Below are 12,380 nucleotides of genomic sequence, written 5' to 3'. Positions count from 1 at the left end.
CACCCTAGAAACATTAAGATAAAATGATAAGTAATGTAATATCAAAAATGCTCAACAATCTAATATCGTTATTTATTTATAGCCATTTACTGATGTTATCAGCCTGAGATTGGATCATAACGTTTCAAATATGAGACATTCTGGATATTAATGTCATTACAACTACATTCTCAGTGTCTTATTCTCAGCTGGTATAGAATCATCCACAGATCTGGTCAGCTTTCTACTAATTAGTTGAAATACAAACATTTAAACGGCAGAACGAATAAACACAAATAAAGCAACAATATTAAAAAGTCAAATGATCTTTTAATTAACGAAACGGTGCAAACAATTTCACAAAATATACAAAACTTACAATAACTTTCTATAAAATATATACATGAATTATTCACAGAAGACTGGAAAAATATATTTCTTATAAAAATACAGATTTGACAGATATTTAGGGCGGGGGACAATCGGAGAGGGGGTGGGGGGGGCGAGAGAGAAAAACAGAGTGAGAGAGACAGCTGACCAGAGACAGAGATGAATATCCAGATGGTCTGGCAGTACGGAGAGTGACAGTCGTTGGACGGAGAACCAGAAAACGTGAAATGTCATATTTCTCCTGATAAAATCTCACCAGGAAAAATAATCAACTGTTTGTACCAATGATGCATTTCTGTAAACGCAATGGTGACGATGCACATGTGCACATACCTGTACACAGACATCCAGAGCACTGCAGTGTCATGCATTCACTCTACATTGAACATAATGACCTGAACTTACTAAGGGCTTGATTTGAGAAAGACGTGTTAGAACTGGGGCTGCAACAAATATTCAATAAAATCAATAACTTCAATTAAAATGTTAAAAAACCAGAAAGGCAACATGAAGAGGGGGATTTTTGTGAATGAACTTTAAACTGGCTTGTTAAAGCCATTGCTATTGTATCCCAAGTGGTAGCTAAGGTGTTCCTATGGCATCCCAGGTGGTTGCTAAGGTGTTGCTAGGCCACTGTCATGGAATGCCAGGCAGCTATTAAGGTGCTGCTAGGCCATTGCTATGGCATCCCATGTGGTTGCTAAGGTGTTGCTAGTCCATTGCCAAACAGTTATTAAGGTATTCCTAGGCTGTTGCTATGGAATCCCAAGTGGCTGTTAAGGTGTTGCTAGGCTGTTGCTATGGTATCCCAGGTGGTTGCTAAGGTGTTGCTAGGCCATAACTATGGTTTCCCAGGTCATTGCTAAGATCTTGCTAGGCCATTTCTATGGTGTCCAAGGCGGTTGCTAATATGTGCGTATATATTTAATGCGCATTCCACCATTCATTTCCTATAGGAAAATACTTTATTTAAATGAAGGTTCCCAAAAGTGCAAGCCAACTATTCCTGTATAGGATCTATGATCCTGCAATGTTTTGTAGTTCTAGCTCAAAAAGCGCAGCCAGTGAAAATGATAAGAAAAAAACGTTTATTTCCGTGAATAAATGGAAGCGCACTGGTTAGCAAGCTGTCCGTCCAAAGCAGTAAAAAACTAATTAAAACGGCACCAGTAGATAAGACAATGCTCATGTATAAAGCATTTTTGAATGGCTTGAAAACCAACATAAAGTCTAAAACATAGTTACTCTTTTGCTCACTGAAAAAAAAGTTGACCAAAAAGTTTTCAGTTTATAAGACAATGTGGTTAAAAAGACGATGTTTCGTCTGCTCTCCTGCTCTTCTCATCACTGACGCGTTGCTATGATAACAATTGTTTAACTGTGATGTTTTTCCACGAACTTGTAGCATTTCAACTGTATTAATAAAATGACTCGTTTCGTGCTAATGATTAAATGAAAAATTATCTTGTGCTTTCCTTTTATGTATTTAACATTTGAATATCTGAGATAAAATTGGAAGAAAAAAAAAAAAAAACATTCGATTGTTGCAGCCCTAGTTAGAACAAGAAAAACTTGACTGGCGCTTGACTGAGTGTGTGCCACAGCTCAGATTGGAAGATTTGTCTTTAGCAGTGTTTGTGCTTTATGAAGTACGTGGGGGGGTGTGTGTGTGTTAGGAGCATTTCCATACACACACGGCAAGACTTCCCCCAAAGAACATGTAGAGAAGGTTCTTCACCTCATGCGTGATCTCAAAGCCGAAGCCCTCTCCGATCACCACATGCCACGAGCTGCCAAACTTCTTGTCCATTGACTCCTTTATCATCTTAGCAGCACTCTAAAAACAGAGAGAGAGAGAGAGAGAGAGAGAGAGAGAGAGAGAGAGAGAAAGAGAAAGAGAGAGAGAGAGAGAGAGAGAGAGAGAGAGAGAGAGAGAGAGAGAGAGAGATAGAGAGAGAGAGAAAGAGAGAGAGAGAGAGAGAGAGAGAGACAGAGAAAGAGAGAGAGAGAGAATGCATTGAATGGTTACAAATTACACAAATAGAGCTGAGAGAATAACTCATTGACTTGATCAATGTTTTTGATCAAACAACTCATCAATAATTCAATACTTTATTTAGCATCCCATCACAATCCAACCACTTCTGTCACTTCTGCTGCTTTTTAGTCAAGAACCTGTCCAGTCTCAGGAACAACCAGAGGCACTGGTCAAAAAGGTTCACACCCTGGACATCATTGTCCCTTAAAACACATGTATGGGGCAGAAAATGCATCCAACATAATGTGTTCTAATCATCTAATAATCATCTGATCACAATTATGTGAGCTGACTGCAATTCTTTTTTTTTACAGCTCAAAGCACAGCAACTGCATGTGAGTAAAAAGCAGAGAAAACATTTATTGTGTTGGTTTGCATTAAGATTTAACCATAGCTGGATTTTTGCAATTATCTGATTATTCAAGTGGCCAGGTAAACAGCATATAGGCCTAGTGATTTTAGACTGGATTTAGGCCGTTATCAGATTTTTAGAAATCCGATAAAGAGAGCTGGATTTTACCTTGGTAATGGGATTTCTCAGTGCACATACATCCTTACTCTGATTTCTTTCCTTTTTATCAATCTGTGGGCAAAAACAAAGTGCTGTCCTGCAAGATGGCAACAAAACACTTCCGGAGCGGCGTTGAAACCCACTACCTGCTTAATGAAAGAGTTTGAATATTTTCAGCTTCTAGGTCACGTTTATTCATATTTTCTGGTAAAGTGACACAATGTTTAAAAAAAGGCTGCAACATGGTGTTTAAATTTTATGGTATGTTTAACGTTATGTTGTCTTCTGTGAGGTTATTGGCCTGTTGCAAAGCAGAATTTCTATTACTACCTCACCTACGTATGCCTGGATTTTCCAGTTAGGCCTGGAGTTTTCCAGCTGATTACCCAAGTGCATGTAAATGTGTTGAATTGATTACTAAAAAAATCGGAATTAAGTGCTTGTAAAAAGTGACTATCATTGATACGCATCATGGGTTCCATGACATGTTGCTGAGGGCAGTGGTGAGAAACATTGTGAGGTTAACAACATCCAGAAACGCCGCCTTCTCTGGACTCAAGCTTATCTGAAATGGACTGAGGCATGCTGAAACACGTGTACAGTGCTCTGACAAGTTGGCCTTTCAGATTGTTTATGGAAATAATGGACGTTCGTTCACTGGGTCAGCGATGAAAAGGACAATTCAGATGGCTACTGTTGTAAACTTCAAAAGCCAGCACCTGTCATGGTACAGGACAGAGGTATTAGTGGGTAACTTACACATGCGTGAAAGCATCAAACGCTAAACACATTTTGGAGCAACATATGCTGCCTTCAAGACAACGTCTTTTTCAGGGACATCCATGCTTATTAGAACACCAAGAAACATTCTGTCATCAAATAAATTGCCTATATTTGCCCTGCAGATATTGTGCCCCCTGATTTATTCCTTCACCACTGTATAGAAATCTGATTTGATACATTCCTCTAAGATTTCACATGATGTTTGATCGACTGAAATAGGCATAATTTTGGAAAAATCAGTGGATAATGACAGGTGGTGACAGAAAACACACCTCATTATTTGTGGCAAATTTCTCACACGCTGTGACACACAGCTCCATGGTCTCCACTCTCATTTCCTCTGGCATGTCTGTGTGCTGCAAGACAAAAAAAAGAGATGCAGAATGAGGGAGTGATAGTGCTGAGACTCTGTAAAGTGAGAGACAGGAAAGAGAGGGAGACAACTGAGACACAGACAGAGAGAAAGATTCCTTAAATAGCACAAAACCTGTCATGTCACACCAAGCATCACACCTAAAGTGGCGAGATATATCACTCCCACCTTTCTGGTGTCCTAATCCGATGCCTCAGTTAACTGTGACCACACTACCATGTGTGTCATTCTCTGTGAACGGATGTCCACTCTGTTCTTCTGTTTGGAACCGGTGGCTACAGTTACACCCACACGAACTACTTTACTGGTTCAAATTATTCTTTTATAGGCTTCTGAAATAGAAATCTGTCTTAAAGCCACAACATTTCACAACATTGTGGATGAAAATATACATTCAGGTCCGGAAGTATTTGTACATCGACCCATTTTTTTGGTAATTTTGCCTCTGTGCACCACCTCAGATGCTTTAAAATGAAGCAGTCAAAAAACTATAGAGGTTCAGCTTTAAATCAAGGGCTTTAACGAAAGATACTGCAGTAATTGTTTAGGAATGACAGACTCTTCATTTTCACAGGCTCAAAAGTAATTGGACAGTTGACATAAACAGTTCATGGCCAGGTGTGGCTTGTTTTGTCCTTCCTCAACAAATTATGGGTGTAAAAGGTCTGGACAACAACATCCAGTGAGGTTAAGGATATTCCAGAGGTGGTTGATGTATCAAAGTTTACAATCAAGAGACACCTTCACGAACGAAAAGCAGAGGGTTTACCTCAAGACACAAACCACTGGTAACACTCAAGAACCGAAAGGCTAGATTAGATGTAGCTAAAAAAAGTCTTCCCAGCTCTGGAACAACTAACTTGTATCAGAATGATGGGAAGGGATAAGTATAGAGAAGAAAAGAAATGGCTCACGATCTGAAGCATACATCATCAAACATGCCAAACAGAGGTAGTGTTGCGGCATGGGCATGCATGGCAGCCAATGGCACCGGGTTACTGGTGTTTATTGACGATGTGACTGCTGACAGAAATAGGAGGATGAATTGTGAAGTGTACAGACCTATACTATCTGCTCAGATTCAGTCAAATGCTGCAAAACTGATTCACAGTACAGATGGATAATGACCCAAAACATACCATAAAGCAACCCAAGAGTTTCTTATGGCAAAGAAATGGATTGTAAATAGTCATCAGTCACCTGATCATAACCCAATTGAGCATGACTTTCACTTACTAAAGACAAAACTTAAGACAGAAAGACAGCTGCAGTAAAGGCCTGGCACAGCATCTCCAGGGAGGAATTTGGTGATGTCCATAGGTTCCAGACTTCAGGCAGACATTGAGTGCATTAAGCACAAAGCATTAAAAATAATCCCTGCATTTATAATTGTTAGTCTGTCCAAATGCTATGCTGTGGAAATGGAGGGAAATGTAAAAACGTTCTAACCAGTCAATGCAATTTTATTGCGAAACCCCTTGGATTAAAGCTGAAAGATTGCTGCATTTTAAATTCACTGTGGTGTTGAACAGAGACAAAAACGGTGTCAATGTCCAAATACTTACTGACTTGACTGTACGTCTATAACTCATCTTAGTATTCAAGAGTACAGTATTCAGTATAAAGCCACATCCAATTTCAGTTAGGAATAAAAAACGAAAAAAGTCATGTATTCTCTTCATATTTTCAGTTACTCCACTAGTTAAAAAATAGCTTGTATTTTTGATTCACTATATTGTTCTTGCTCTAAAGTCTTCCATAAGGTGTAATTTACATATTTACAGCATTTTCTTTTTCATCTTTTTATATGTTTTTCCAGCTGTCACCACCATTCATTCATCTAGGGTTCTTTACTATATACTGTGTTTGAGTTTTTAACTGTTGCTAAGCCTTTCTTCAGTAATGTACTTGATGCCTGGCTCAAAGTTTTAAACCACCCAGTGAACTTCATTCTCTTGTCCACTAATCCAGTGAAAGTATGACGTTTGATTTAGTCATGTGACGTGTCATCTCTTGGCTGTTTGGTGAACCTGGAGTGAACACTGAACCACCGAGATGCAGAATCACAAGTAGCTGATATTGTTTCTCACGTTTAGTGAAACGGCTACACCTACACACAACTATATATGGAAATATTTCAAACACAAATATGACTCACATTTCTCCAGTATTAAATTGTGCAACTCTGAATTTACTGGTAGTGTGTTAAATCATATGCCTAAACACACACACACACACACACACACTATCTCAGCCACTTATTCTCTGCTGGAGCCTATCCCAGCAGCCACTGGGCAGAAGGCTGGACAGGTCGCCAGTGCAGACACATACATTCACACCTAGGGGCAATTTAGCGTGTCCAATTGGCCTGACTGCATGGCTTTGGGCTATGGGAGGAAACACACACAGACAAGGGGAGAACTCAGGACCCCAGTCGCCCGAATCCAGGTTCATCTGAACCTGAACCATCAGATATGGATTGCCTCTTATGCTCATTGCATGGAAACAATGTTCTTGTTGGGATACTGGACTACTCTGTGATTAAAAATGTGCATTCAGAACATGGTAAAATGCACACAGAGGCCTGGGCGCAATTTGCCCACACATATTATAACAGCATTAGGGATGTGTGATCAGAAACATCAAAATTTGAAAATGGTCAAGATCAGAATGATCATGTTTAAGCTCAAAAAAGGCAACCAGTCAATTTATTCTTTTTATTTGGCTGATCTATGTCGCAACTTTTCTCACTTTTAACGTAGCTCTTTATCTGATGAATCTAATTTAAACAGATTTTCCATTTCCATCCAGTTTTTTCCAGCAAATAATGACATTTACACTGCAGTTTTGACTAATTAAGTAACGGAAATGTACTAGTGTTTTTCATGAGTTCACTAAGCCCACACATTTTGAGCTTTGCTTTAAAAAAAAGAGCAAGCTAGTAAATAAATCTGCCGTAAAGAAGTTGAGAGATGCGTGCCTCCCTACAGAGAACTGTGTATGCTTTACCTTACACTTTATTAGCAAACTAATAGTCTATGGTACATTAACACACCTATAACAAGATAAGGTGACACATCTCCTCCACTCTTGGTAGAACAGCCAAAAACTCTACTCCTGCAAAAGTACTGCGACTTCACATTGTTACTTACGTTAACCAGAAGACTAGATGCAGGTACCAAAAACAAGTTCAGTAAATAATATAGCAGGTCAAAAAAACTGAAGTACTACAGACCTGCGGTGGAGCATCTTGGTACCTCCAGCATCTATCAGGAACTGAAGTTTGTTATTTGCCATTGCTATTGTGCTCTTTTTTGGATTCTTTTCCTCTAAAATCAAATGCTCACACCTGAAAATAAGAGGTGTCAGCTGCTGAACCAACAGATCAGAATAAAATGAAAGCCCAAAATAGGAATTTGGGACTAAATGTGAGGGACCGCAATTGAACTGAAGTGCATGAAGGTTTAGGTAGTGAGGTAAAGGTAGCGAATCACTAATGGACTGTTGTATGACCATATGGACAACGTTAATGTGCTTTCACTTCTTCTAACTTGACATAAAATGTTACATGGCACCTTCTTAAGGAAGGTTGAACAATTTGGGCCAATTAAAATTTAATTGCAACTTTTCTGACCAGTATTTTGATTGTGAATTTAATTGTGATCATTTTCTGTAAATTGAGGTCCAGGCCTTTTTTTAGGCCAAGAAGACTAATGTGTCCACATTTTCTGGCTTTAACGTAGCCATTTAACATCCCAGACTGCCAGGTAACTATGACTGTGTTCATGCGCACAGCACATGAGTTGTTTCTGATTGGTTGACAAGCTTTGTGTTATTAGATTAGATTTTCCTCTCTTAAAATTAGCTTGTGCAAAGTAGTAGATAACGCAGGCAAACTGCAATTTCAATAGAAAACTGAACCATCGTTCAGGCCTAGTCTTGAGAGCTGAATAAGGAGGGTGTGGCTTCTCACCCTAATCAGAGGAAAACTGTGTAGTCTCTTATAGTCTGCTTCATCCTTCTTGCTCTCAGCCGTTTCTGCCATGTTCTTAGTTCTGTAGAAAGAAATACGCAAAAACGGTTAAAGGTTACAACTTGTAAAGTTTCTAAGAACAGAAACAGATATTGTTAACAAAACGACACTTAGCACCAGTGGCTTGATCCTACGACTGAATAACAGTGGCATTCCAGCCTAAAACTAGTCATCACGGCCCTTTAGCCTTACTGGTTTGACCAAATTCACAAGTTTAGACCATTTTCATGTTTTTTTTATTCATCAGTGTTTTCACACTACAATTCCCAGCATGCACTATGCAAGTGCCTCATATAAACTTGGGAAATCTATCTTTATTCAGCACACCGACCAGAGATGGCCAGAGAAAAGAAGCCAAAGCCAGCTAAGCTTCCTTGCTGACTTCAGCCGTCATCTTGTTGCCCTCCGCATCTGATAAGTCATCTCTGCCATTTGAGTTCATTCGTTATATTGTAGTTATGATTTGAGGACAGTTACTACAAGTTTATAGCTCAAAAAGATAGTCGGCCTTCTAGACGTAATGTCAGCTCCCTGCCTTACTTCTGCGTTCACTACCTAATGACAAAACGTTCCTTAAAATCTAAAGTTTGAAACGTATTCACGGCCCTTTAAACGAAACCCAGGTTCTCATTCATCTGCATCCAGAACCCCAAAGATGACATCCTGATTACTTTTTAATACGTTGAGGCCACAAATTAATATATTGCAAGCATGAGCTTCTATACTGATGCCAAAAATAATATATGGAGACCACGCGTTACTATACTGAGGACACAAATTACCATATTGAGGCTACAAATTATTATATTGAGGCGACAAATTACAACATTGATACTGTATATTAATTTATAGCCAAGTGTTATTTTAAAAATGATCACAATTTAACATTAGGGGCCTTGTATTATTGTCTTATCGTAGAGAGAACACTGTTTGGGTTCTGCTAAGTGAAGAACATGGGTTTGGTTCCTATGGTCACCCACAGGGAGAGAGAGAGAGAAGCAGGACACAGCAATTTACACAAGACTACATGCTGGCATACCTGTTACTACATGGTTTTGCTGACTGACCACAACTTTTTAATGGGATTTTTGAAATGTCGTTTGTAAGGACACAGTGGGATTTCAGTACTACTGCATTACTAAAGCAGGACAGTACTAACAGATAACCTATATGTCTTAACCTTGTGCTACACAGCACCAGCCTACTTTTGTGGCTAAGGTGACCAAACCTCTTAAAAAAACCAAGCCAGGGATTTTAGAAAATCTGGAGCAGTTATTTAGAGAAGCTGGGGAATTACGTTATATTCAACAAAACGAAGACACTCTATGAATGCTAGCCAAGCTAGCGAGCTAAGCTAACCCATCATGAATGCTGAAAAATGAGCTGTTGATTTGCTAAATGAACTAAATGAACCGGTATCTACAGTTAACGTTAAGCTGTGCCCACCTGTCGAGGTCGAGGGCAGTTATGACCCACGCAGCACATCAAATTAAAAGAACAGGCATTGATAGGGTTGCGTTAGCACGCATGCTAGCTGGCTAACTGACCAGGAGCAAGCTGGATCTGCAGTAAGGAGCTGCACTCCCTCGCGGCTGCGTGTACAGCTTTACTCAGACGTGTATCGCGCCGCAAACGGCTTGTTTAACACCTGCGACGTTCAGAAACAGAAAACGAGACCGAATTCAAGTTATCTAGAACCTCAGCTTACGTGTTAACAACGACAACGGAACTCCGAGGCCCCTGGCAACCAGCTGCGTCGTTAAGGAGACATTTTAACCATAGCAACGGGAGAGCGCCTGGAAAGACCCCGCCCACCGGCGGCGCGCTATCAATCTCAGCCAATCGTGTTTTAAAGCACGATGACGTCGATGACCACAACAATAAAAAAATCTGTATATATTTTACAATATTGATAGGTAATGTGACTATAGTATAATTTTTCCCCAAGTTACTTTTATGTCAGAAAATCCTGGCATAAGGTTTATTGAATTATTTTTTTGATTGCAAATGATTAAATAAATAATCCACCCTATTAGACACGCCCACCTTGTTGGTCCACCTTGTAGATGTGAAGTCAGAGACAACAGCTCATCTGCTGCTGCACAGTTTGTGTTGGTCATCCTCTAGTCCTTCATCAGTGGTCACAGAACCCTGTCCAGAAGACGCTGTTGCCTGGATGGATTTGGTGGGTGGACTATTCTCAGTCCAGCAGAGACAATGAGGTGTTAAAAAAAACTCCAGGAGCACTGCTGTGTCTGGAGATACAAGGTTTTAAATATATGCATTAACCGAGCACTTTATTAGGAGCACATGCACACCTACGCATTCATGCGATTATCTAATTAGCCAATCATGTAGTAGCAGCGCATAAAATAATCATAATCTCTGATTTTGCCCATAGCGTGATTGATGGAGCCAGATGGGCTGGCTTGAGTGTTTATTTTGTTATTCTATAACTGCTGATCTTCTGGGATTTTCACACACAACAGTCTCTGGATTTTACTCATGATGGTGCAATAACTGGATTAAAACATCCAGTGAGTGGCAGTTCTATGGACCGAAATGCCTTATTGATGGGAGAGGTCAGCGAAGAATGGCCAGACTGATTTCAGCTGATAGAAAGGCTACGGTAACCTGGATAACCAGTCTGCGTGATTGTGATGAGCAGAAAAGCATCTCAAAATGCACAACATGTCAAACTTTGAGGTGGATGGGCTACAACAGCAGAAGACGGTGGGTTCCACTTCTGTCAGCCAGAACAGAAAGCTGAGGTTGCAGTGGGTACAGACTCACCAAAACTGGACAGCTGAAGACTGTGCAAACATAGCCTGCTCGGTAAGGTCAGAATTTGGCATGAATCCAGGGACCCAGTCCACGTTGTTTCAACAGGACAGGCTGGTGGAGGTGGTGTAATGGTGCAGGGAATGTATTCTTGGCACACATCCATTAATACTAATGAATCATTGTTTTAATTCCACAGCCCATTTGAATATTGTTGCTGACCATGTGCATCTGTTCATGGCCACAATTTACTGTCTTCACATGGCTACTTCCAGCACGATAATGCAAAATTTCACAAGGTAAAATCACCTCAAGCTGGTTTTATGAACACGACGATGAGTCCAGTGTCCTTCAGTGGCCATCCCAGTCACCAGCTCTCAATCCAATAGAACATCTTTAGGATGTGGTAGAATGGGAGATTCACACCACCTGAAAAATTAGCTGGAATTGATTGATGAAATCATGTCTAGTGGTTGGTTGGTGTACTGGGTAACACCTCTGCCTTCTATGCTGTAGATTGGAGTTCAACCCCCTGCCTGGGTAAGCACCCTACACTATACCAATAAGAGTCCTTGGACAAGACTCCCAACACTACCTTCGCCTACCTGTGTAAAAAAACGCTCAAATTGTAAGTCGCTCTGGATAAGAGCGTCAGCCAAATGCCATGAATGAATGTCTACATGGACCAGAATCTCAAATTAATGTTTCCAACATCTTGTGGAATCCATGCTATGACAAATTGAGGCTGTTTTGAAAGCAAAGGGAGGCCCTACCCGCTATTAGTAATTAGTCATAATAAAGTGCTCTTTAAATACACAGTGAGTCTATATTTTCCAATATATAAAAGAGATATTTTGTTGTACTTGGCAAACAAAGATTGTGATTCTGATTCTGTGTTGACTATCGATGAGAATTTCAGTGACGCTCAGCATAAACCTTTCTCTCTCTCGCTCTTTGGCTTGCCTGACCTAAATTTGTGATGCTGCCACATCTGCCTGCTGCAGGTGATTCTGCTGCTGCTCCAGATATCCCTCACTGCAGTTCTGACCTGACAGCACGAGAGAGCTTAGACACGCATCTGGCACGTATCCAGGGCCAGAGTTGGGCTTGTTTTCATACCGGGACTTACATGATGCAGACCAGCCCACCTCGAACTCTACACACACACAGCCTTTGTGCAAAATAATATTATTTATTATTTATATGCTACACTCTCAGTGGCCCAAAGTGCCTCACTAGTGATAAAATGAAAACTGGTGAAAGCTTTTATCTTCAATCTCCTATAAACATGACAGGCAATATGATTCAAACTAATGCTAGCTAGGTTTGTTAAGATCAGCATTTCTCACTGGCCACCTGCTCGGATGTCCACCTTGAGTAGTTTTTGGTTGTTTCTTGAGTTTTTTTGCAGTTCTTGCCAAAAAATGCTATAATGGTAATGAAAAAGAACAGTAATGCACTCTGTGGAGCACGGCCTGTTGTATCAGCCAGT

General features: G+C 40.2%; 1 protein-coding gene across 3 annotated transcripts; it reads right to left on the bottom strand.

Moving 5' to 3' along the window:
- Positions 1-330: 330 nt before the first annotated feature.
- On the bottom strand, positions 331-9,910 carry dnal4b (dynein, axonemal, light chain 4b). 3 transcript variants are annotated; one of them, XM_017713209.2, is made up of 4 exons: positions 9,816-9,910; positions 8,048-8,129; positions 3,974-4,057; positions 331-2,206 (listed from the first exon to the last, which is right to left on the bottom strand). In XM_017713209.2, the coding sequence occupies exons 2-4, from the start codon at positions 8,117-8,119 to the stop codon at positions 2,042-2,044; spliced, it is 321 nt and encodes a 106-aa protein (XP_017568698.1). In that variant the 5' UTR covers positions 8,120-8,129; positions 9,816-9,910; the 3' UTR covers positions 331-2,041. The 3 variants fall into 3 exon arrangements, with proteins under 3 accessions (XP_017568698.1, XP_017568699.1, XP_017568700.1); XM_017713210.2 differs by lacking the exon at positions 9,816-9,910 and adding an exon at positions 9,655-9,804; XM_017713211.2 differs by lacking the exon at positions 9,816-9,910 and adding an exon at positions 9,554-9,648.
- Between the last annotated feature and the right edge of the window lie 2,470 nt (positions 9,911-12,380).

Source organism: Pygocentrus nattereri, chromosome 25, assembly GCF_015220715.1.
Source record: "Pygocentrus nattereri isolate fPygNat1 chromosome 25, fPygNat1.pri, whole genome shotgun sequence".
NCBI classification, from domain to species: domain Eukaryota; kingdom Metazoa; phylum Chordata; class Actinopteri; order Characiformes; family Serrasalmidae; genus Pygocentrus; species Pygocentrus nattereri.
Note: the sequence above shows the minus strand (reverse complement) of the source record. Positions and strands in the feature narration are given on the sequence as shown.

Excerpts from the sequence above, each read along its gene's own strand:
- dnal4b (XM_017713209.2), bottom strand. The coding sequence starts at position 8,119 with ATGGCAGAAACGGCTGAGAGCAAGAAGGATGAAGCAGACTATAAGAGA. Across the intron at positions 4,058-8,047 it reads ACAGTTTTCCTCTGATTAGG|CACACAGACATGCCAGAGGA; the intron begins GTGAGAAGCCAC and ends TTTGTCTTGCAG. Across the intron at positions 2,207-3,973 it reads AATTTGCCACAAATAATGAG|AGTGCTGCTAAGATGATAAA; the intron begins GTGTGTTTTCTG and ends CTCTGTTTTTAG.